Source organism: Dendrobates tinctorius, unplaced genomic scaffold (genome assembly GCF_039654945.1).
Source record: "Dendrobates tinctorius isolate UK_male_01 unplaced genomic scaffold, ASM3965494v1 ptg000071l, whole genome shotgun sequence".
NCBI classification, from domain to species: Eukaryota; Metazoa; Chordata; class Amphibia; order Anura; family Dendrobatidae; genus Dendrobates; species Dendrobates tinctorius.
In genome coordinates, this window is record NW_027361739.1 from 5,274,299 (window position 1) to 5,299,331 (window position 25,033).

At 48.0% G+C, this 25,033-nt stretch overlaps 1 protein-coding gene across 3 annotated transcripts in view; it reads left to right on the plus strand.

Annotated features, from left to right (window-relative positions):
* Positions 1-11,158: 11,158 nt before the first annotated feature.
* Positions 11,159-25,033, plus strand: part of RDM1 (RAD52 motif containing 1) — a 31,223-nt gene continuing 17,348 nt past the window's right edge. The window contains exons 1-2 of one of the 3 annotated variants that reach the window (XM_073582351.1): positions 11,163-11,327; positions 15,277-15,456. In XM_073582351.1, the coding sequence (XP_073438452.1) occupies positions 11,229-11,327; positions 15,277-15,456 (279 nt within the window). In that variant the 5' untranslated portion in view covers positions 11,163-11,228. Of the gene's footprint in view, positions 11,328-15,050; positions 15,191-15,276; positions 15,457-25,033 lie in introns of those variants that run through there. The other 2 variants (XM_073582352.1, XM_073582353.1) reach the window with 2 other exon arrangements.

Consider the following 25,033-nt stretch of genomic DNA (forward strand, 5'->3'; position numbering starts at 1 on the left):
ATTTTTTCAACCTCCCTAACTGGGCTGCCTCCCCCCCAGGGCCGGGGTCACCACCTGGCGCACGCACCCGTGCGAGTGCCGTTGCCTTGGACAGGTGGGTGAGCCCACTCTTGGGCGACGGCACTGGCACAGGGTCCCTCATAGTACAATCAAGTGTCTCTGACGATGGGGGTGCACACCCGCCGTCAGACACCGGCGTATTATGAGGGGCCCTGTGCCAGTACCGCCGCCCACGAGTGGGCCCCCCCTGCTTGCTCAGGGCCCCAGCACTTGCCATACTTACCTCTCCCTGCTCCACCGCCGTGATGTCTTCTGCGTTTCCTGACAGTGACATTCTGGTCAGAGAGCGCAATGACTTCACGTCTGTACGCCCTCTGCCTAAACAGTCCAAGTGCAGAGAGATGGAAGATGGAGACGACGAGGAGTCCAGAGTACAGGGATTTCCTAGCGAGGAGACTTAATTATTTTAAATGTTGGGAGCAATTTTTGGGGAGCACTATACTCTGGAGAATGATATATGGGGCCCACCATACACTGGAGCATTCCAAAGGTGGACATCAGACACTGGAGCAGCATTTACAGGGCCCATTATACACTGGAGCATTAGAAATGGGGCCCATTATATATGGAGCATTATTTGGGCCCATAAGACAGTGGAGCTTCATCCATGGGGACCAACATATGCTGTAGCATTATGTGGAGCTCATCATATACTGTATTGAACATTATATGGGACCAATAATTCTGTATGGAGAAATATATGGGCCTCATTACTCTGTATGGCGCACTATGCGGTGGCCATGTGGCCATAATACTGTATGGAGTAATATACTGTCCGTTTTTGGATCTATTGGAGAATTTAAAATGGATATCAGTCATGTGATGTAAGAAATGAATTATTTTTCATTGTACTATACTGCTATTTCTCTGCCGTATCAGAGGATCATGAATTGTGGCATGTGTTAAAGGAGCCCAGTGACACTCTTTGGCCCTGGGCCCACGAAAATCTGGAGCCAGCCCTACCCCCCCCACAACTTTAGCCAAATAACCCCCAGTTTTCAATGCCTAACTATTATTATAAAGTAAATTAAGGTTGACAAGCTTAAGTAATAAGAATTGATGTTTTTGGCATTAAAATGGGCACTGTAGGTATGTTTCCTGTCCTCCACTCACTGCCGACTTTTCTTCCCCATTGACTTGCATTAGGTTTTCGTGTTTCAGTCGGCCTTCGACTTTTCACGATAATCGGCCGATTTCGTTCGACCCGACTTTTGCGAAGGTCGGGTTTCTTGAAACCCGACTCGACCCGAAAAAAGGCAAAGTCGCTCATCTCTAGTTCTGACTTAAAAGAGGATTCCCGGAGGGAGTCTATAGCCTTGGTCAGTGACTTCACAGACCGTGACAGGGATGCAGCCCACTCAGTGGGAATAAATGCAGGGAGGACCGTTGCAGCGGTGGTGGATGGCGTTTGAGCACAAGCCGGGTCGCAATCTGTGCATAACAACATGGGAAGGGAAGCAAAAGACCAGAAAAAGCCATACACCTGACAAATGCTACTGAGAAATCTGCTATTAGAAGTGGAAAGGAAGAACAAAGACAAAAGAATCTAATTACGGTAATAAAGATATTGGAGGATGAGAAACCAATCACAAACTAAAATGTTTCTATACTAATGCACAAAGCATGGGCAACAAACAAGGAGAATTGGAACTACTAACACAGGAAAAGAAATATGTCATTGGAATCACTGAAACTTGGTGGGACAATACACATGATTGGAATACAAGACTAGAAGGATACAACTTATTTGCAAGAAACAGACTTGATAAACGAGGAGGAGGTGTCGCATTGTATGTTAGAAACGCGTTTATCTGCACAGAGATTGAAGCTTCAGAGACTGGGAGTTCTGTGGAAACTTTGGGTAAGAATACAAGGACAGAACAATGGAAAGGACACCATTGTAGGCATTTACTACAGGCCGCCTGTGCAAGCTGAAGATATGGATGAACTCTTTATGCATCAAATGGCCAAGTTCTCCAAAAAATATGACATAGTTGTCATGGGAGATTTCAACTATCCAGACATATGTTGGGAATCTCTCTCAGGCAAAACTAACAGGTCAAGGAAATTGTTATCCTCTCTTGCTGACAACTTTATCTGCCAAAAGGTAGAGAAAACAAGGGGACCTGCTACCTTGGATCTAATCCTTATAAACAGTGAGGAAATGGTTGAGTAGGTAAAAGTGGCTGGGACCCTAGGAGGTAGCGACCATGCTATTTTAGAATTTTGGATAACTAGAGGAGGAAGACCTGTGAAGACTCAGACGTCAAGGTTAGATTTCAGAAAGGCAGATTTTAAGGGATTCAGAAAGAGAATTGGAGGGATCCAATGGCTGGATATCCTTAAAGACAAAAATGTCCAGGAAGGATGGGAAATCTTGAAAAATGAAATTCTCAAAGCACAATTATTAACAATTCCAAAAAGAGGGAAGAATAGGAAGCATTTAAGGAAACCAGGATGGATGAACACCGAACTTAAGCACATGCTAAAAAGGAAGAAAAAAATGTTTATAAAATGGAAAGAGGGAGGCATATCTAAAGAAGAATATAATGCTGTCTGCAGAATCTGCAGGGCACAAATCAAGATTAGTAAAGCTGACAATGAATTGAGGCTTGCAAGAGATGTCAAAAGCAATAATAAGGGATTTTGGGGATATGTCAAAAGTAAAAAAAAAGTCAAAGATGCTATAGGATTTTTACAGGATGAAAATGATGAAATGGTAAGACAGGATGTTGAGAAGGCCGAACTTTTAAATTCCTATTTTGCATCTGTTTTCTCTTAGAAAGGAAATGTTACATCAACTGTTCTTCACTGTCCTATTAAGGGAATAGAAGAATCCAGGATATTTATAAACAGAAAGATAGTGAGGAAACACTTAGCTAACCTAAATGAATTCAAGTCTCCAGGTCCAGATGAATTACACCCCAGAGTACTGAAGGAGATAGCAGAAGAAATTTTTGAACCCCTCTCCATAATCTTTGAAAATTCTTGGAGAACAGAAGTCCCAGAAGACTGGAGAAGAGCAAATGTTCCTATCTTCAAAAAGGGGAAGAAGGTGGACCCAGGCAACTATAGGCCGGTGAGTCTGACTTCTATACCAGGAAAGATCTTTGAACAAATTATTAAACAACATGTATGTCAGTACCTGGATAAGAATGAAGTGATTAAACAGAGTCAGCATGGGTTTGTAACTAATAAGTCATGTCAGACTAACTTAATTTCCTTCTATGACGGAATCACTGATTGGGTGGATCAAGGAAATGCTGTAGATATAGTATATCTTGACTTCAGCAAAGCATTTGACAAAGTATCTCATACAATCCTTATTGAAAAAATGACTAAGTATGGAATGGACAAGGCAACTGTTGGTGAATTCACAACTGGCTTAGTGATCGGACCCAAAGAGTGGTCGTAAATGGCTGCACATCCAGTTGGAAGAATGTCTCAAGTGGGGTACCACAGGGCTCTGTCCTGGGCCCTGTATTGTTCAACATCTTTATCCACGATTTAGATGAAGGAATTGAGGGTAAAATGATTAAATTTGCTGATGACACAAAGCTAGGAGGGATAGCTAATACTAGAGAAGAGAGAGAGAGGGGATTCAAAAAGATATAAATAAACTGGAGCAGTGGGCAGCAACTAACAGAATGGTTTTTAACAGGGAAAAATGCAAAGTACTCCATCTGGGCAATAAAAATGAAAAAAGCATATACAGAATGGGAGGAATAGGGCTAAGTAACAGCACGTGTGAAAAAGACTTGGGTATACTAATAGATCACAGACTGAATGAGTCAACAGTGTGATGCAGCAGCAAAAAAGGCAAATGCAATTCTAGGATGCATTAACAGAAGCATACAGTCTAGATCACGTGAAGTCATTATTTCCCTCTACTCCTCTTTGGTCAGACCTCATCTGGAATATTGTGTCCAGTTTTGGGCACCACATTTTAAAAAAGACATCAACAAACTGGAGCAAGTTCAGAAAAGAGCAACCAGAATGGTGACCGGTCTGCAAACCCTGTCTTATGAGGAAAGGTTGCAGGATTTGGGAATGTTTAGTTTGCAAAAGAGAAGACTGAGAGGAGACTTAATAGCTGTCTACAAATATCTAAAGGGCTGTCACATTGTAGAAGGATCATCTTTATTCTCATTTGCACAAGGAAAGACTAGAAGCAATGGGATGAAACTGAATGGGAGGAGACACAGATTAGATATTAGAAAAAACTTTTTGACAGAGTGATCAATGTGTGGAACAGGCTGCCATGAGAAGTGGTGAGTTCTCCTTCAATGGAAGTCTTCAAACAGAGGCTGGACAGACATCTGACTGGGATGATTTAGCGAATCCTGCTTTGAGCAGGGGGTTGGACCAGATGGCCCAGGAGGTCCCTTCCAACTCTACGATTCTATGATTCTATGATAACGGATTAGTCTGGGCACTGGGCAAGGCAGTCTTGCAAGTGGTAGAAGCGAATCAAGAAAGGCACATCCAGCCCATGAATGGTAGCGCTTCCCAGGACATCCAAAGATGATATTTCATTTTTTTTTATTTGATAGGTTAAAAAAGAGGAGATACAACGCATTTCGGATACAGTGTATATCCTTCACCAGGTATCATAAAAACACTATACAAATCCTCAGGTATCATAAAAACACAGTACAAATTTTATGATACCTGATGAAGGATATACACTGTATCCGAAACGCGTTGTATCTCCTCTTTTTTAACCTATCAAATAAAAAAATATGAAATATCATCTTTAGATGTGAGTCCTGGGAAGCGCTGCCATTCATGGGCTGGATGTGCCTTTATTGATCTACTCATCCTGTGTGAGCCTGAATCTGGCTCTTTCACTTGGATCCACCCGAGGAAAGCTGCAAGCCCTGTCTATTGAAAAGTATCCCAGAAGGAAGGATTTTGGAGGATACACAATCTAAAGCCATATTAGTCTTCTATCAGGTGAGTGCATAAAATTGTGCACCTTTTAAAGACTACAATATTTTGTTTACGCACTTAGGGCGCCGCGATTTGTCTGTTCTTATCTCCCAAACAGGGTTTTTTTTGCAAGTGGTGCAAGCGGTAAAGAGCGCAGTGTGCTCCTTAGTAGCCCCTTTTGGCTTCCTTGAGACATAGTGCCCCTGAAAGTGTTACAAGCAGAGCCTGGGCTGCAGCTGCAGGGAATGTGCAGAGAAGGGGTTAAGCTTTGCTCTGAGGACAGATGCAGCTTACCCACGGTCCTGATGCTGTGTCCCCAGGAGGAATAGCGGTGGCCCTGTAGCATCACTAGGTGCTGTCCGTCAGTGTTTGCGCACCCACAGAGCCTAAGGTGAAAAAGGACATGGCCCCCAAGACTAGCAGGGTGCTTCTCGTACAGAGCGAGAAGCGCCAAAGACATGGGCAGCGGCGCTACCGGTGGGCGGCGCTATGTAAATTGCGGCCTAGTAGGCCGAAAAGTCGGGGACTAAATTTTTGGGCCTACCCGCGGTGAAGGAAAGAACGTGAAGAATGGGGGGGCCGCGCCGGGGCGCCGGTGTACCGCCTCTGAGACTAGGTCAGCGCATCTCCCAGGGACCAGGACCCAACCCCATACCTCCAATCCGTTGCTCGCGCATGCTGCACGGTCCAGGACCCTGCAGATTTCATCCTCCCGGGCGATGTAGCAGAGCCGGAGGAGTTCTTAAAGGGGCATACCTCAATCGATCCTCCTTATGGGCAGGGGGATGGAGAGGCCATGGGGCTAATTTAGTCAGAAGTGCTCCTCAGTGTTGGTCTCCGTGCACTCCGTGTGCTCCATGCGCTCTTTGTGCGGGGAGATGGGGACTGTAAAGGAACTATCGCCCTCAATAGTCAGGTATGCCCCAGTCGTTGCAGGAAAGTGTGCGGGGAGATATACTCTGCGTCCTCGCCTGTTGTTGGTTCGGGGGAGAGCGGACCCTTAAAAAGGAACCATCGCCCCCTTCACTCTGTTAATTAAAAAATAAAAATTTACAGAAAACTCAAAAATTGAAAATAAAAACGGTGGGGTCTGAAGCTGCACCCAAGTGCCTCCTACAGACACTAAGCAAGAACTGGGGAATTCCCAGCCAGTGAGAGGGTGTATGCTGCAGGGGAGGAGTTAACTTTTTTCTGTGTTCACTTAGTGTCCTCCTAGTGGCAAGCAGCATAACACCCACGGTCTGTGTCCCCCAGTGAAGCGTAGGAGAAATAGATAACATCCGTCAGGAAATCCGCTCCCAACTACTAAGTGCTGTGACTCCCATCCCTCCCTGCATTTCCCCTGGCTCACTCTCCACATTTGATTTGATCCCATCAGAGAAGTCTCAAGACTCCTCTCTTCTTCTCGTCCAACTACATGCTCTACCGACCCCATTCCCTCACATCTCCTCCAGTCTCTCTCCAGTCGTCACAACTCACCTAATTACAATCTTTAATCTCTCCCTCTCCTCGGGCATTTTCCCATCCTCCTTCAAACACTCTATCGTTACTCCATTATTAAAGAAACCCGCTCTCGACAGTCGACACATACTGCAAAAACAACTACAGACCAGTCTCCAATCTCCCCTTCATGTCTAAACTCTTGGAGTGCCTAGTCTACTCCTGCCTTACCTGTTATCTCTTCATTCACTCCCTCCTAGACCCTTCACAGTCTAGCTTCCGCCCCCTACATTCGACTGAAACTGCACTCATCAAAGTTACCAATGACCTTCTGACAGCAAAATGTAACGGTGAACACTCTCTGCTCATTTTTCTCGACCTTTCTGCAGCTTTCGACACTGTTGACCACTGTCTCCTACTCTCTAAGCTCCAGTCACTAGACATTAAGGACACTGCTCTCTCCTGGTTTTCTTCCTATCTTTCTGACCGCTCCTTGAGTGTTTTGTTTGCTGGCTCCACTTCATCTCCTCTTCCTCTCACTGTTGGGGTACTTCAGGGCTCAGTCCTTGGCCCCCTTCTCTTCTCTCTCTACACGGCCCCAATTGGACAGACCATCAGCAGATTTGGCTTTCAGTATCATCTTTATGCTGATGACACACAACTGAACACGTCATCCCCTGACCTTAACCCCACTGTGCTACAGAATGCCAGTCTGTCCGCAGTTTCCAACATCATGTCCGCCCTCTATCTGAAACTCAACTTCCCCAAAACTGAACTTCTGCTCCCGCCATCTACTAACCTCCCTAAACCTGACATTTCCCTCTCCGTGGGTGGCACTATAACACCCCGGCAGCAGGAGCGCTGTCTGGGTATTATGTTTGACACCAATCTCTCCTTCACATCCCATATACAATCTCTTGCCCGCTCTTGTTGCTTACACCTAAAGAACATCTCTAGAATTCGCCATTTTTTCACCATGGAAACAACAAAAACCCTTACTGTCACCTTGATCCATTCCCGCGTGGAGTACTGCAATGCTCTATTAATTGGTCTCCCCGTTACTCGACTTTCCCCTCTCCAGTCCATACTTAATGCAGCAGGCAGGGTCATGCGTCTGGCTAATTGGTACTCGGAGGCGTCCGCTCTTCGCCAATCGTTACATTGGCTGCCCATTCATTATAGGATCCAATTGAAAGTACTTGTTCTCACCCACCAAGCTCTCCACAGTGCGGCACCCCCCTGCATCTCCTCCCTCATTTCTGTCTATTGGTCTAACCGACTGCTGCGCTCTGCAAATGACTTTCGACTAACCTCTGCACTAATCCGTACCTCCGACTCCAAGACTGTTCCCGCGCTGCGCCAATCCTCTGGAATGCTCTACCCCAAGAAATTAGGACTATCTACAATTTGCATAGTTTTAGGCGCTCCCTCAAAACACATTTGTTCAGAGTGGCCTATCACGTTCACTAATCAAAGTCATTTTATGTGAAAGTGTGCATGTGTAGCCCATTCACTATCTCCATCCCTCACTCCCTCAAGATGGCTGGACTATCATTGTAAATACACCATTGTAAATATACACCTGTACTTTGTATCTCCCTCACCTCATTGTAGATTGTAAGCTCTCACGAGCAGGGTCGTCTTATTTTGCTTTAATTATTGTATTGTTAACGTTGTTACTTATGACTTGTGTTTTGAAACTGTTAAACTGTAAAGCGCTGTGGAATATGTTGGCGCTATATAAATAAAGATTATTATTATGTGTCAATTGTGGGGCTGCTGCAGGCTGTTATTTTTAGGCTGGTGAGGACCAAAATCCATGGGTCTCGCCAGCATGAGAATACCATGCCGCAGCTGTCTTTTTCCTTGGATGGTTAACAAAAGCAGGGGGACCCCACGGTATTTTTTTTGGAGGGGATCCCACTATTTTTGCTAACCATCCAAGGTTAGCAGCCTGCTGCGGCCTGGTATTATCTGGCTGGTGATGTTCATGGATATTGGATCCTTGCCAGCCTGATATACCAGCCCCAGTAGTCTGCTTTACTCTGGCTGGTTAACAAATATAGGTGGACCCCACGTAATTTTTTTTAAATTATTTATTAAAAAAGGAGGGGACCTCTCTCTGTGCTTTCCTCCACTTCTTGTGCTGTGTACTTCCAGCTGTGTCTCATAAGATTCACCATTATGTAAATTAGTACACATGCATAGTAGGCTGTATTCCCGCACTTAATATGCATGTGACTAAGAAGATAATGTGGTTTTACCGCATCTAATAAAAGTGTATGGGTAATTTACGCAGCGGAGATGGAAAATCTCAACTACATAAATTGACATGCTGCGGTCTGGAAAAACGCGCTGCATGTCCATCTCTGCAGGTGAGCGGCGGGCATCGGTGCACACATAGTGGGCATGGGATTCCTTGAAATCCCCTCCACTATGCAGTAACATCTGAACACTGCACAAGTACCCAGCATCCAACCCGCAGCATTTACTGACTGTGTGCACATATCCCAATATATCAGCAAACAGGAAATCATTTTGCGACAGGCCAGAGCCCCGGGGCTCCCTCTCGGTTCCCTCTGTTTTGGGCTCCGGCAATATGGTGGCCGCCGCCGGGGGTGGCGCATGCGCTGATGGTGATCTCGGGACAGATCTCGCTGAAATCTCATCTCTCGAGATCTCAGTCCCGAGATCACCATCAGCACATGCGCCGCCCCCGGCGGCGGCCGCCATATTGCCGGAGCCCAAAACAGAGGAACCGTCGCAAAATGTCGCCAGAGCCCCAGGATTGGAACCGGAGACACCACTGGGCACGTGGAGACACGGCTGTGCACCCGGAGACACAGCGCCGACGGGCACCCGGTAAATGTGGGCAGAGCCCCGGGCTGCTGCACAGACCCCCCCTGGCAGCAGCGCAAGCCCCCCTTGGCAGCAGTACAGCCCCCCTGGCAGCAGCGCAAGCCCCCCCTGGTAGCAGCATGATCCCCCCCTGGCAGTACAGCCCCCCTGGCAGCAGCATGAGCCCCCCCCTGGTAGCAGCACGAGCCCCCCTGGCAGCAGTACAGCCCCCCTGGCAGCAGCATGAGCCCCCCCCTGGTAGCAGCACGAGCCCCCCTGGCAGCAGTACAGCCCCCCTGGCAGCAGCATGATCCCCCCTGGTAGCAGCACAGACCCCCCCCTGGCAGCAGTACAGCCCCCCTGACAGCAGCGCGAGCCCCCCTGGCAGCAGTACAGCCCCCCTGGCAGCGCGCTGCACATCGGAGCACCCTCTCATCCCTTCCTGCGGCCTGCAGTATCACCCCACTCCTGCCTCCTCCAGCAGCGACCCTGGGACCCCACTTCACCGCAGCCACCACCCCCGGTAAGAAATAAGACACCTAGATTATAAGAGGCACCACCATTTTATTAAAAAAACGTTTCCTATTTTTCTCCTAAAAATTTGTGGTGCGTCTTATAAAGCGAAAAATACGGTACTTTAAAGCCGCCCTGGAGATTAGTCGTACTGGTGGGTCCACAGCAGCTTCTCCCCACCTGCTGCCAATGATTGACAGGTCTTTCCTTAAACACACACGTGCACATGCAGTGAGTGACCCGATACTCGAGGGGGGCAGAGCTGCCAGGTACTAGCCTTTTCGACTAGTCTCTAGAGCGGCTTAGTTCCCACTGGCTTTTATGGTATTTTTTTCTCCGAAATGTCACAACGTTTCAGAATGTAACATACCTGGCTGAGATCAGACAGAGAATTGGGCAGCAAGTAACAGCTATCAGATTCCCTTTAAATTGGCTCTCCAGCAATTTTATATTGATGACCTATTGTCAGATCAGCCCCTGCAAGTGACATCGTGACATCATTGATCTCTTCATGCCAGGTAGTTGTAGAACACATTAAGACCGGGGTCATACTTGTGAGTGCAATGCAAGTCTCTCGCCTCAACACCTGGCACTGCCGCCGGCACTCGGAACCGGAGTGTGCGGCTACATGTATTTCTACACAGCTGAACGCTCCGGTCCGAGCACCGGCAGCAGTGCCGGGGTATTGATGAGCGAGTTTCTCACATTGCACTTGTGTGACCCCCGCCTTAACAGTGCACTCTGTTACTGCTGATCTGAGTGGCGAGAGCGCACTGTCATTGTGCACGTTGCACAGGGATTAGCCCAGTCTGTGGAACCAAAGTTACTGATGCCGCGTCATTTCATATAAAGGGCAGAGGCTTAGGCAGTGACGCCCCCTGATGACGCTTCGTGTGAGTTTCCCACCATACAGTAGGAAAGCGTTATAAAAAAAGAAAAGAGGTTAGATAGTGTAGTGAGGGAAGGATAGGGAATTTCTAATTCAAGTATATTAGAAAATAGATTATATTATGTCCTTAGAACGAGAGGGATTTAGGATGAGAATGACTTTGTATGTCAGACCACCCCTAGAAGTGTTTTTGGACTGTTTTCCTGATGCACAGTTTGCAGCCTGCTGCAAGTGTGAACATCGCCGTATTACATGTGAATGTCACCAGACCTCCTCCCACAATATTATTGTTAAAAGCTGAGATATTCCGCTCACTAATGGTGATTCACCAGCTGGGTAATCTGCATGGACGAGTGTTCAAAGCACGACGCACAGGCTGCGACATGGTAACAGTGCCCTAAACAAATATGGCCGCTAAACGCTATGTGACGATGACGTCATCAATGATCCGCCGCTTCCTTTCATCACGTGATACTTCAAAGCTCAGATTCGCTGTACAAAAATGGGCGTGTCCAAGTGAAATTCGCGGCGCGTACTAGTCTCACACTAGCTAGTGATGGAAGCCGAGGTTGTATCTTTCACGATCCCTGTAGAGAGTAATAAAATCGTGTTTGTATGGAACATCGCTGCGCAGCTACCGGAGGCAGTCATTTACGTGAGTCTCTTCGGTTTACGTGTTTATTTATGCAATATGCAGAGAGTGCGCGTGCCCACGTGGGCGGGGTCTCCCTCGCGCATGCGCAGTTGACTTTCCTTGCTGGGCATGCGCTGTATTTGTGATGTATCCGGAAACTGTCAGCTCTGTCCTATATAAATAAAGCTTTATAGTGACAAATTAGGGTATGTGCACACATAGTTTTTTGTCTCTGCGGATTTTGTAGTGAAAACCTGCGGTTTTACACCTCATAATGGATGAGGTGTAAAACTGCAGCGTTTCTGCACCAAACAATTGACATGCTGCGTTTTGAAAACCGCAGCAAAACCGCACGGAAAAAAACGCAGCATGTGCACAGCTTTTTTTTTTATTTCCATAGGAAATAAAGGTACTGTACAACGCAGCAGAATCTGCTACGTTTCTGCAGAGCCAAAAACGCTGCGGAAACTGCAAAGTGTGCACATACCCTTAACGTCTCATGCACTGAATGAGGCTTACATAGCCCATAGAGTAGTACTAGCCACATAACAGAGGCCTAAACGTGCAAATTAGCCAGTTTTGTTGCCACATATGTTGGAGCATGCGTATAATTAATGTAAAGCCTGGAAAATGGAACATTTTGAGACCTAAGGAAAACCCTGAAAGTGGGCACCTTATGGTGGGTTTGTATAAGTCCCTCTCCTCAGGTTGGTTCACAGGCAGGGGGATATGTAGAGGTAACTGGCCCTCATAGTAAAGGTGGCAGTGGCCATTAAGGCTGTGTGCACACGTTGCGGATAAGGTGCGGATTTTGTAAAATCCGCAGGTGAAACCGCAGGTCAAAATACCTGCGGTTTTACCTGCGGATTGCTCTGCGGTTTTGCCCTGCGGTTTTTCATCTCCTCAATAGAGGAGATGGCAAACCGCAGGAGAATCCGCAGAAAGAATTGACATGTCAATTCTTTCTGCGGATTGAAAACCGCAGATAATCCGCGCGGAAAATTCTGCACCGTCTGCATTGCGGTTTTTGATTCCCATAGGGAATCATGGTACTGTACACCGCAGCAAAATCCGCAGCGTGTGCACACAGCCTAAACGATCCAGCAGGTTCCCACAACCACATCATGTGGCGGCAGAGGCCTCCCTCACCGTTCTAACTGCTGTGGTTACTTCTCCATGGCATCTAAGATGTTAAACTGTAAAAAAGCTAGCGCCAATTCTAGCAGTTTCCGATGAACGTCAGCAGTGTGTAACAGACGGCACCTACCGGGAATAGAGCAGGCTCAGTGCATGAGCGCGCATACGAATCCTCCGACTTCTGCTGTACTTATGGGGTGGATATTGGAGCCGTTGTGCACTGCACACCCCTTAAACTAAAAGCCCCATAGCAGATGCATGGCTGCCAATGCCATAGTTAGGGCTGCTGACACTTTTTCCAAAAGGTGGCATTCAGTGCTGTGGCACTACACCAGCATTCTGCCCGCAAAGGGGGAAGAATACCCTTCTCAGAGGCATCTTATGGCCGTGCATAGACAGTCTATGAAACCCTGAACTGAGCCTGCAGAGACGTGTCATTTATTGGTAATTTGATGCAAGTCAGTAGGAGAATTAAAGGCCTATGTTTATTACTGGGCATAATGGAGGGTAGAGACCAGAAACGGGATCTGTGACACAAAAGCACCGATCAACCATCACATTAACGCCGCCTGCCTAATATTGTGTAGGTTCTCCTGCACCCAGACTGCTCTGACCCATGGAGACTTGGACCCCACAAGATCTCTGAAGATGTCCTATGCTCTCTGGCAGCAAGATGTGAGCGTCAGATCCTTTATGCCCTGTATGCTGCGAGGTGCGGCCTCCATGTATCAGAATTGTTTGTTTTTTTTCTGCACATTCCACAGAGGTATGATTGGACTGAGATTTGGGGACAAGACATCACCTAGTCAAAAACATCAGGTTTTTTTTTAATGGAAATTACTTTACTGAACACTACTTCTTTTGGAAGTTTTGGAGGCAGTTTTCCATTTCCTGAAGCATCTTTGAATAGGTTTATTTTTTTTTTTTACACCTGAATAGTTTTTTTCTTTATCTTTTTTCAGCCTCTTCTTCATTGGGCGGTGCCTAGTGTAAAACAAATTACATCAGGAAACCAACAATGACCATTTTCTTCACCAGGCGTTTTTCAGAATTTGAAACAGGAAAAAAAAAACGCTGAAGAGACTTAACATATGGACAGCAAAATTAATTTACAATAGAAATGAATAGGACGCGTTTCTTTCAAACAGAATTTGAAATGTTTTTCAGGCCTTTTTGGTGGGGACCCACTTTGAAAAATTCCTCGTGAAACTCTGCAAGCACTTGACCAAAGTTTTCAGAAATTTGTTCTATGGTAGCTTTTCTTTCCAATCGGACAGGATTATTTCGCCTTCATCCCCCTCACAGACCTATAAGCCTTGAGTGTCACTAATTGTCCATCTTTGGACCTCATTTGATAGTTCCTAACACCCCACAAGCCCTGCCCTTTTGGAGATGCTCTGACCCAGTTGTCTAAGCCATCACATTTTGCTCCATGTCACAGCTGCTCAATTTCCTCCGCTTGCCCATTTTTCCTGCTTCCAGGAAGAATTTCCTGATCATCTCCCACTGTTAAACACTTCATTTGTCGGTGGTCTATACTGTTATGGCTCATCAATGTGTATAAAAGTATTCATTTGCTGACCGCTCTCCAGGCTAAAAGCGATGTTTCAGTAAAACTAGCATCTTATTCATTAAAATCCCTGATGTCTGTGTGCATAGGAGTCCAATGGATGGTTCCACTCAGTGATTGACAGTCTTCCCTGTATGACTGCATGCAGAGAGAGCTGTCAAGACAATCACTAGTTCCGCCCACTGGACTCCTATACATACAAATACCAGGGATTTTAATTAAGAAAATATAAGTTCTACTGAATCTTTTCCCATAAATCATACCGCTCAGCTTCATCCGTTTACTATGCTGGGGACAGATCTGGCTGCATGTACAACATGACAGGTTCCCTTTAATCCCATTACTACAAGGCATCTTTTGGAGCATGCTCTGCGTTTGAGTCGTGCCCATTGCAGGAGCCCAGGGGCAGAGTGTGATGTGTGCTGTGATCTCTTGTGTCGTGTTTTTCCCCATCGTCCTGCTGCAGCCACATCACAGTGTATCTGTTTTGTTCTGTTAGCGCGGGTGGTCAGGAGCGGGAACTCCGAGAGTGGACCCTCTGGACCGTGGCACCGAGGGACCCCGGGCGAGCTGCCAGGTGGAACCGACCCCTATACAGGGACCGTTAGGAGCAGGCCCAGGGGTTCGAGTACCACGGTAGCCGGTACCGAGAGGGGCGGCTCAGGATGGACCGGAGTAAGACTGAGACTGGAGTAGGACGGCAGGAGCACTGAAGACAGGACTGGAGTAGGACGACAGGAACACTGAAGGCAGGACTGGAGTGGGAAGGCAGGAACACTGAAGGCAGGACTGGAGTAGGACGGCAGGAACACAAGGCAGGACTGGAGTAGGTAACCAGGAACACGGGTAGCAGGACTGAGAAGCTGCTGTGAGGAGCAGCCGAGACAGGAACTGCAGGAGCAGAGTGTGCACGATGGAGCGAGGCCAGAGTGTCAGGAAACACAACGATCAGGCGCCTCCCTCAGGGGGAAGCGGCCTGATATGGCCCCGTCTGGTCAGCCATTGGTCCAAAGGTACTTCCGGGTCAGGGCACAGCCGGAGCATAAGAAGCAGGAAGGAGGCGCGGCCTATGGCGTATGCGCATAGCATGCAGGGAAGGCATCGGTCGCGGGCCTGTCTCAGGTGACCGCCGCGGCCGTCGGGTGGAGAGAGGCTGCGGCGTGGGAGCGGAGGCCGGGTGAGTATGGCGGAGCGGTGTAACATGTTCATCATGTTCTTTTATTTTGGAGTGACCTATTCTCATACATTTCTCTCTTTTTGTAGTTCTCTATGCAAGAAGTGTTTTCTCAGTTTGGACCTCTGTACTCACTGAAACTCTTCCCAAATGCTGGCGTGGCAGAGCCCGGGTACTATGCTGTCATCAAATACTTCTCATCCCAAAGTGCCAAGAGAGCACAGGCATCGTGTGACAAGAAGAATCTCTTCCAGGACACTCCTGTAAAGGTAATTGAGATGGCAGCGGTTTACATTCTGACCTTTTTCAAGCAAGTCATAGCATGCATGAACAAAGTCACAGCCAGTATCATATCTGCACTCATTATTCTGCTGAGTCATTGGAAACAGTCAGAAAGATTGTTGGCAGACACTTTCTGCAGCTAAAACTTTGTTCACATGTCAGTAGTTTTTTGTTTTTTTGAAATCTGTTTTGTGTTGACAAAAACAAAAATAAAATGATCCAGAGCAGGATCCACTCATTTGAATGGGGAAGGAAATGTCATGCAATATATTTCATTTGACTGCATTCCTTTTTTTCGCCGGATCAAAAAATATAGTCTGCACGACTTTTATTATTCGATCATCAAAAACAGATATTAACTGGGTCCAATTTTTTATTTTTTTTTCTGTAACACTCCAACTGTTATACACAGATGAAAACTGCACCTGTGAACAGTGCCTTAGCTAAACTCCTAGAATGCAGATAGGTTGCCAGTGTTTAGAACTTCACATTACCGCTCAGTAGTGTTGAGCATTCCGATACCGCAAGTATCGGCCGATATTAGCTGTATCGGAATTCCGATACTTAGTTCCGATACTTTTTCATATCGAATACTGGAATCGGAAGTTCCCATAATGCTAGGAGCCCGCTCGATTTGATTCAGCCAATGGGGATCCTCAGAAGTGTGGGCACATCCTGTTAGGCATGTAGGCATGTTAACTACTGGCATGGCTGTGATTGGCTGCTGAAATGATGTCATGATGCACTATAAAAACCGCTGCAGCCGCCATTTCTGGTCACTCTGCTGTGAATTCAGTTAGGGACAGGCTGCTGTTGAAGACTGTGAGGGACAGTTAGAAATAGCGATTCTCAAAACACATATAGTGCTTAACCCAGGCTACATAAACCACCACTGTAGCTTGCTTTTCCCTAGCAGCGCTGTTTTCACAGCTGTCTGCAAGGGCTGTGTGAGTGCAGACCCACGCTGTGTAGTGTGTCCTGCAGGCACGTCTGCTTGTAGGCCGCCCAGCGTGTGTCTCTGCCTCATACACATTTTTCTTTTATTGCTGCTTTTTTTTTCTCCTTTAGTGTTTGCAACCAACGTATATGGATACGTATGGAAGCACACTATACAGGAGTGGACAGCGGAGCCTGTCAGCAGCCTTTCAGTGCTATAGCCCATTTCTCTGCCCTGTTTTTGGCTGTCTGATAGGTCTCTCTGTGTGTGAGTGCAGCTCACGTTGCAGTGTGTTCTACAGCCACCGCTAGCTGTAGTCCGCTCAGCGTGCGTCACTGCCTCATACATAGTCCTTTTTTTGCAGCTAATTTAGCCAGATTTTTGCTCCTATGTTAGTGTGCTTCCAACCGCATCCATTGTCATTGGTTGGTTGCAAACACTATATAGGATTAGATAGAGGAGCCTTTTTGCTGGCTTGTGCCCTTCAGGGCCAGCCAGACTAGTATCACCCTATTTTTTGGAGCCTCATCAATTGCATTGTAGGTTAGCTTCCTGCATTGTAATCGCTCCAAAAAGTTTGTGATACTATAGCTTTCAAACTTTGGTCACATCCTTTTCTCCCCCCCCCCCCCCCCCCCAAAAAAAAGGAAATAAAGTTCACCAAACACTCCACTTTACAGTTGTCTAGGCCACATTAGATCATATTAAAGTGTAGTACACACACTCTTAGCCAAATTAGTGTTTCTTATACTGGTTAGCAGGTGTTCAGGAATAAGAACACTAAGCCACCCCTTTTTTACTTTTCTGCCTATCTTTATCAGTCTACCAAGATGAAGAAGACAGGGAGTAAGGCACGTGGTCGTGGCCGTGGAGTTTCAGCAGGGAGAGGACGGGGGGATTCAGCAGGGAGAGGACGTGGGGATTCGGTGTCTGCTGCGGCCACCAGTGACCCGGCATCCCCCACTTTTACCAGGCAACAGTCCTTCATGCGCAGCTTTGTAGGACCTCGCCGTACCCCACTGCTGCGTGACGAACAAATTGAAGCCGTTGTCGGATGGATGGTAGCTAACGCATCCACTTCAATGACTTCCGCATCCTCCCAAGGCCAGAGCACTGAAGAGCAACCATCTGTCTCTTCACCACCTGCCAAATTGCCCAGGCAGTCTGAGAGCCCTGGACAGGAGCCATCTCAATCTTTACTTCTGTTCTCAGAATCTGTTGGCTTGGAAAGAGGTGGCCAGCCAAGCAGCATTCTAGAGCGTGAAGAAGAGGGAGTATGCAGTGATGCGCAACTGCTTTGTCCCTCTGAATCTGAAGAGGCGGGTGGGCCAGTGCCTATTGTCAGCACACCTCAGTGCTCATCTGATGATGATGAGACTCAGTTGCCAATTTCTTGTGCGTACGGTGCTGGCGAGACAACCCAGGACCAGCCGGTGCTTGAAGAGGGGAGTGGAGATGATGAGGTCCTTGACCCATCATGGCGTCAGCCACAGGAAGGTGGTGGGAGCAGCTCTGAGGAAGAGATTCCCCGAACGGCCAAAAGAGGAGGGAGAGGGCGGGGGCAGACTTGGTTGCCTGTAGCCTCCACTTTGGCACCCGTGAGGAGCAATCCTCTTCCAAAACACAAAACGGGCGCTCCCAGGACTTGCAGTGCGTGGTCTTTTTTTGACACAGTTGCAGATGACATTTGCTTTTTCAAATGCAAGCTGTGTCATCAGAAAGTGAAACGAGGGAAAAATGTGAGCAACCTCAATACCACAAATATGTGGAAACATGTGCGTACCAAGCACGAGGTGGAGTTACACAGACACACTGAAGATGTAGGCCAACCTTCAGCAGCACCTACCACCTCTTCAGCTCGTGTTGGGGCCTCTTCCTCCAGCTCACACACAGCTGGTTCGGCTTCCTCACTGGAACGCCATGGAAGAACCACTGCCACTGTTGTCCAGAGACCCAGTGAAATTCCACCCACTGAACCACGTTCACAGTCATCAGCACACTCCCAGGCAACTCACGAGAAATCGGTAGCACAGGCATGGGAGAAAAAGCGGCCATACTCGGCAAACCATCCCCGAGCACTGGCTCTGAATGCCGGCATTGCCAAACTACTGGCCCTTGAGATGCTGTCATTCAGGCTGGTGGAGACTGACACCTTCCGGAACTTTGTCATTGGCAGTTCCACAATACAATGTGCCCAGCCGCTTTTATTTCAGCAGGCAAGCCGTCCCTGCCCTGCAAAAGCATGTGGAGGGAAAAATTAAAAATGCGCTACTAAATGCCGTCAGTAGCAAGGTCCACCTGACCACCGATGCGTGGACCAGTAGCCATGGACAGGGACGATACCTTTCCCTCACTGCCCATTGGGTCAATGTTGTGGAGCCGGGTACAGATCTGGAGAGTGGCTCTGTACGTATTCTGCCAACTCCAAGGATTGCAGGAATGCAGTCTGTACATATTGAGTCCTCCTCCTACTCTAGTTCCTCGGAATCAGCACTGCGTGAGCCTGTTAGGCCAGATATGAGCACAGGTGTGGCCAAACGTCAACAGGCCGTCCTTAAATTAATTTCTTTGGGGAATCGGAGCCACACAGCACAGGAGCTCTGGAATGCCATCAAGCAGGAGAGCGATGTGTGGTTTGTGCCAGCGAATCTCCAGCCAGGTTTGGTAGTGAGTGACAATGGCCGAAATCTAGTGGCAGCTCTGGGCCTAGGCAACCTCACTCACATACCATGTCTGGCACACGTGCTCAATTTGGTCGTGCAGAGCTTTCTGAGGGACTCTCCGGATCTTGATGCACTGCTGCACAAGGTTCGCCTAGAGTGTGCTCACTTGCGGCGTTCCAGCATGGCAAGATCGCGCATTGCATCTCTGCAACGCCGATTCCGCCTGCCAGAACATCGCATCATATGTGACCTCCCCACCAGGTGGAATTCAACGTTACATATGTTGGAGCGGTTGTGTGAGCAGCAGGCAGCAGTAATGGAGTACCAGCTGCATCAGGCGCAAACAAGTCGCACTGTGCGCCGGACACACTTCACCACCACTGAGTGGGCCACTATGAGGGACATCTGCCAAGTTTTGCGTGCCTTCGATGACTCCACGCGGATGGCCAGTGCAGATGATGCACTAATCAGCATGACTGTCCCCCTCATCTGTCTGCTTCAAAAAACCTTACAAGCACTAAGTGAGGAGGTTTTTGAAGAGGTCGAGGATGAGCAGTCAGAAATGCCATCTGCTTCTGGCAAGTCTGCGCAACGTGCTTCCACACAAAGGCCCAGGCAGGGGACACTTAGTGAGGAGGATGACGAGGAGTCAATGGAGGAGGAGGAACACATCTCTCCAGAGGAGGGAGGTACACAAGGCTCTAGTAGTCAGTGTGTACAGTGAGGGTGGGGTGATGCTGAGCAGGCAGAGATGCTGCCTCAAGCTGGGGACAGCGTTTCCGGTCCAGTTGGCAGTCTGCAGCACATGGTTGATTTCATGCTGCAGTGCTTGTTAAATGACCGCCGCATCGCCAACATTCTCCACACGGCTGATTATTGGGTGTACACCCTCCTAGATCCTCGCTACCGGGACAACTTACAAAGCCTCATACCACAGTTGAACCGGGAGCGAAAAATGCGGGAGTACCAAGAAACACTTGTGCAGGCCATCATGTTCTCCATTCCCCCCACAAGTGTTGCTGGTAGTGCTTTTCAAAGCAGCCATGTGGGTAGAGGCAGTGGAGGAAGCTCTGCACAAAAAGGTAGCAGAGGCAGTGCCGCAGGACAAGGCAAGGCCAGTATGGCCCAAATGTGGAAAAGTTTTGTGGGACCGCCACAAACGGCTACACCATCACAGACGGCTCCAGTCAGCAGGAGGCAACGTTTCCGTCAGATGGTGACAGACTACTTGTCGTGCCCTGTTAGTGTTCTCCCAGACGGCTCTTCCCCGTTCAAGTATTGGGTCTCTAAGCTGGATACATGGCCAGAGCTTAGCCAGTATGCATTGGAGGTGCTGGCTTGCCCTGCTGCCAGTGTATTATCGGAACGTGTCTTTAGTGCTGCAGGTGGTGTGGTAACAGACCGTCGCACGCGACTATCCGCCGATAATGTTGACCGGCTTACTTTTCTGAAAATGAACAAGGCCTGGATCTCACCTGAATTTGCCAGTCCTCTTCCAGAATAAATAATTGGCTGGCAACAGGATCCAGGTCTCCTGTTGTGTTCATGTTTCTATGACCTGAACTTTATTTCCTGGGCTACAGCAACGCCCGTTGTTGCTCAGAAGTGCTGTCCGCACAGACAAAACACTCGCTCATGTGTAAGTGGGGTTCAGTAACGTCAGCTGATCCCCTGCTGTGTGTATGGCAAAGTGTCCTGCTCCCTCCACAGTCAAACAAACTCAGATTTACACCTGGCTCCAAGTAGGCCTCGGCCTACTACCTGATTTTCCCTGGGCTCCGACACCGCCAGTTGGTGCTCAGAAGTGCTGTCTGCACAGACAAAACACTCGCTCATGTGTAAGTGGGGTTCGGTAACGTCAGCTGATCCCCTGCTGTGTGTACAGCAAACTCTCCTGCTGCCTACAACTTCTGACTACCTCTGATTTAATATGTTCTCTGATTTGCCCTCTGTCTCCACTCTGTTTTGAGTATTTCCTCCGGCCTACAACACCGCCTGTTTCTGCTCTCAAGTGCCGTCTGCACAATCCACACTTGTTCCTGTTACCTGGGTCCTGTAACATCTGCTCATCTCCAGAGGTGAGCACGGCAATGTCTCTTGCTTTGTCTACATTCCCACTACTTGTGGAAATGTGGACAGAGCAGGAGACATTGCCTGACTCACCTCTAGGGAGAAGCTGCTGTTACAGAACCCCAGTAACACAGGAACAAGTGTGGGTTGTGCAGACGGCATTTCGGAGCAGCAACTGGCGTGGTTGGAAGCCAGAGGAAATACTCGAAACAGAGTGAAGACAGAGGCCTAATTGGAGTACGTTGACAGTTAGTAGTAGTCTAGAAACAATTGCAAACTGCCACCAAGTAGGCCTCGGCCTACTACCTGATTTTCCCTGGGCTCCGACACCGCCAGTTGGTGCTCAGAAGTGCTGTCCGCACAGACAAAACACTCGCTCATGTGTAAGTGGGGTTCAGTAACGTCAGCTGATCCCCTGCTGTGTGTATGGCAAAGTGTCCTGCTCCCTCCACAGTCAAACAAACTCAGATTTACACCTGGCTCCAAGTAGGCCTCGGCCTACTACCTGATTTTCCCTGGGCTCCGACACCGCCAGTTGGTGCTCAGAAGTGCTGTCTGCACAGACAAAACACTCGCTCATGTGTAAGTGGGGTTCGGTAACGTCAGCTGATCCCCTGCTGTGTGGAGGGCAAACTGCTGCTGCCTCCAAATTGTAACTTCTTCAGATTTAAACATTCTCTGATTTGGCCTCTGTCTCCAGTATTTCCCCTGACCTCCAACACCGCCAGTTCCTGCTCACAGTTGCCGTCCACGCATTCCACACGTGTTCCTGTGTTACTGGGGTTCTGTAACGTCAGCAGATCCCCCAATATGTGTCCGCCACTGTCTCCTGCGCTGTCCACCTTCCCACTGCAAGCGGTGGGAATGTGGACAGAGCAGGAGACAGTGGCAGACACTCATCAGGGGATATGCTGACATTACAGAACCCCAGTAACTCAGGAACACGTGTGGATTGGGTAGACGGCTGCTGTACGCATAAACTGGCGGTGTTGGTGGTCACGTGAAATCCTGGAAACAGAGTGTAGACAGATGCCTAATTGGAGCACGTTGACAGTCTGTTGTAGCCTACAAACAATCTAAAACTACCACCAAGTAGGCCTCGGCCTACACCATGATTGTCCCTGGGCTCCAACAACGCCAGTTGGTGCTCGGCAGTGTCTTTGGCACGGGGACTCCCTGTTGCCCAGCCTGGTTCCAGCACGCCTGCTGTTTCCGGGTAGTGTCAAGGTCACTATGCCACCAATCCGTTGTCCTGTCGTCTTGCGGCCGGGTTAGCCGACTCTACGGTGCCTGCAGTTTAGGTGACTCCTATGTGGGCTGCGGGAACTGGCACTGAAGGCTGGATCCGTAGTGCCAATGGGACATGGACCCCCTGTAGGACTGTGGGTTTCGGTAACTGCGGCCGGCTTGCGGCCTGGCTACTTTGCTTTGAATGGGTACCTTCTGCTACCCATCCGGGTGCCAGCACTGTCTGCTGGTTCTCGCCAGAGCCTTTGGCCTAGGTGCCTCCATCTAGGTATCCGAAGTCCAGCACCGTCAGCTGGTCCTTGGTAGTGCTTTTTAGCACAGGTACCTTCTGCTTAGTAACCGTGGTCCAGCACCGTCAGTTGGTCCTCGGTAGTGCCATTGGCTCTTGTTCCTTCTGCTACCCATCCGGGTGCCAGCACTGTCTGCTGGTTCTCGCCAGAGCCTTTGGCCTAGGTGCCTCCATCTCGGTATCCGAGGTCCAGCACCGTCAGCTGGTCCTTGGTAGTGCTTTTTAGCACAGGTACCTTCTGCTTAGTAACCGTGGTCCAGCACCGTCAGTTGGTCCTCGGTAGTGCCATTGGCTCTTGTTCCTTCTGCTACCCATCCGGGTGCCAGCACTGTCTGCTGGTTCTCGCCAGAGCCTTTGGCCTAGGTGCCTCCATCTCGGTATCCAAGGTCCAGCACCGTCAGCTGGTCCTTGGTAGTGCTTTTTAGCACAGGTACCTTCTGCTTAGTAACCGTGGTCCAGCACCGTCAGTTGGTCCTCGGTAGTGCCATTGGCTCTTGTTCCTTCTGCTACCCATCCGGGTGCCAGCACTGTCTGCTGGTTCTCGCCAGTTTCTCAGCCTTCTTGTACCTTCTGCTACATTTCCAAGATCAAGCTTTTTGAAATTGTCTTTGGTAATCCTTATTGATCTCCATGACGACGACCCTGATGATGACGACCCTGAAGACCACACCAAAGAAGACCAGAAATATGACCCTAAATAATAAGACCAAGAGGACAAAGAACATGAAGACAACCACCAAGATACAGAACAAAAGACAGAAGAACAAGAAGCAGAAGAAGCAAAAGCAGAAGAACATTAAGCATAAGACTAAAAATCAGCATAGAAGAAATCAAAATTATAAGCAGAAGAAGACTAAGCAGTAAATGGGGGTGAGTCGGTTCCTCCTCGTGGTGCCCCTGGAAAATGCCTGCTACTGCAGGCCAAACTGAACGCGGACAAATCCTGTTGTAAATCTTTAGTGACAGGCAGAACGTAAGGTGTAATCTTATAACTTTTATAGATAAGTACTACAGGAATGCCTGTCACCATAAGAAAATGAAGACAAAGAAGAATAGGAAGAAGTTGAAGAAATAGCATATTAAAATTAATAATAGCTGAATATGAAGAATGGAAAAAAAAATTAATGGGAAGAAGGTGAAGAAGAAGAAGATGAATAAGGTGAAGAAAAAGTTGATGAAAAAAATGCTACTGCTGCGGATCATGAAGGAGAAAGTGTGGGAGAAGTACAAAAGAAGGTGAAGAGCATGGAAGTTGTGAAACATACATATCTGACAAAATATAAAAAAGGTTAACATAGTCAATATCTTTTTAACTCCGAACGTATTGAAAAAAAAAATTGGAATTAATGCTATGCCATGTGATTTGAATAAACCACTATGCTTTTAATGTCTCCTCCACCTCCCACAATACATTCTACATGATTCTTATTTGTTTTCAATTATGTAGAATTAGCCAACAAGGAAATAAAGGGCTTTTTTTAATTCCGATACCGGAAGTCCCATTGACTAATAATTAGATTAGGGTTTGTGTGTAAAATTTGGGACATGTAGGTGTTAAATTAAGGGGTTAATTCATTGAAAAAAACTGTGTGGGCTCTGGCCCAGATGTCACCTCTCTGCTGTCCAAAATCCTGAAGCCATATCAGCCATATCCTTCTTCTTTACCTCTCGCTTCATAAAACTCACTGTAGACAAAGCCGAACTTGTCATCTTTCCTCCATCTCGCTTTCTCACCTACCTGATCTATCTATTAAGGTAAACGGCATCACGCTCTCTCCTGCATCTGAAATCCGCTGCCTTGGAGTAACTCTTGACTCTGCCTTGTCCTTCAAACTGCACGTCCAAACTCTTGCCACCTCCTGTCGCCTCCAACTCAAAAATATTTCCAAAATCTGTCCCTTTCTCAGCCTTCAGTCTACTAAAACTGTCATGCCCTCATCATCTCCCATCCTTGATTACTTCAACACCCTACTCTGTGGCCTCCCCGCTAACTCTCTTGCAGCACTCCAGTCTGTCCTCAACTCTGCTGCCCAACTAATCCACCTCTCTCCTCGCTACTCCCCTGTCTTCCCCCCCCCCCCCCTCTGCAAATCCCTCCATTGGCTTCCAATTCCCCAACGAGTCCAGTTCAAACTACTAACACTGACCTACAAAGCCATCCACAACCTTTCCCCTCCCTATATCTCTGAACTAATCTCCCAATATCTTCCCTCACATAATCTTCGATCCGCCCATGACCTCCTACTCTCCTCCACACTTAATTCTTTCCTCACATAACCGCATCCAAGATTTCTCCCGAATATCCCCCACCCTTTGGAATTCCATGCCTCAACACGTCCGATTATCCACCACTCTCG